Genomic DNA, 711 nt, shown 5'->3' on the forward strand with positions numbered 1-711 from the left:
TAATCGTAAAACTCGTAATCAAGATTTAAACTGATCGGATGTGCCTTTCTTTTTTTAAGTGCTTATACGATTCCCATTGAAATCTTAATAATCCATATATCATAGTTAAGTTATTCATAATGATCATTACAAGTTCACATAAGATAGTAATAACGCCTCGTCTGACTTCACGTAGATAGCTCACGAAAGTGAAATAAGAAAATGAAAACTTCTCTTCTTAAAGCTAAATAAAAATCAATATATTAAACAGCATTTCTTCGCTCTTTATGTTAATTTATAGCATTGTATTCAAACGATAAACATATGAATCAATATATTAAACAGCATATATTAAACTCTTTATGTTAATTTATAGCATTATATTCAAACGATAAATATATAAACAAAACTATACCTAAGTAACGCTCCTTATCTCCTTCCTCGCAGATGGTTCGAACGCCTGGTGATGCACATCGCCGTGTTTAGGAACATCATCCCAGTATCCTTCGTACTGGGTTTCTACGTGGCGTTGGTCGTGGACCGGTGGTGGGGCACGTACAAGAGCTTCCCCTGGCCGGACACGGTGGCAGTGCTGCTCGCCACGCATCTCGGAGGAATGGTTTGTTTCTTTGCATTTCTTTGCTTTTTTGTGACGTCATTTGGGTTCACGGGAGAGAAGAGGGAGCGTTGGGTTATCGTGGTTTTCGAGGGGGCATTTGTGTAAGTGAAAAA

At 37.8% G+C, this 711-nt stretch overlaps 1 protein-coding gene across 1 annotated transcript in view; it reads left to right on the forward strand.

Annotated features, from left to right (window-relative positions):
- The window catches only part of LOC119591258 (bestrophin-2-like), an 18,436-nt gene that overhangs the window by 11,813 nt on the left and 5,912 nt on the right, over positions 1–711 (forward strand). The window contains exon 4 of the mRNA XM_037939973.1: positions 427–598. Within this exon, the coding sequence (XP_037795901.1) occupies positions 427–598 (172 nt within the window). The remainder of the gene's footprint in view (positions 1–426; positions 599–711) is intronic.

This window comes from Penaeus monodon, chromosome 28 (assembly GCF_015228065.2).
Source record: "Penaeus monodon isolate SGIC_2016 chromosome 28, NSTDA_Pmon_1, whole genome shotgun sequence".
In the NCBI taxonomy this organism is placed as follows: Eukaryota; Metazoa; Arthropoda; class Malacostraca; order Decapoda; family Penaeidae; genus Penaeus; species Penaeus monodon.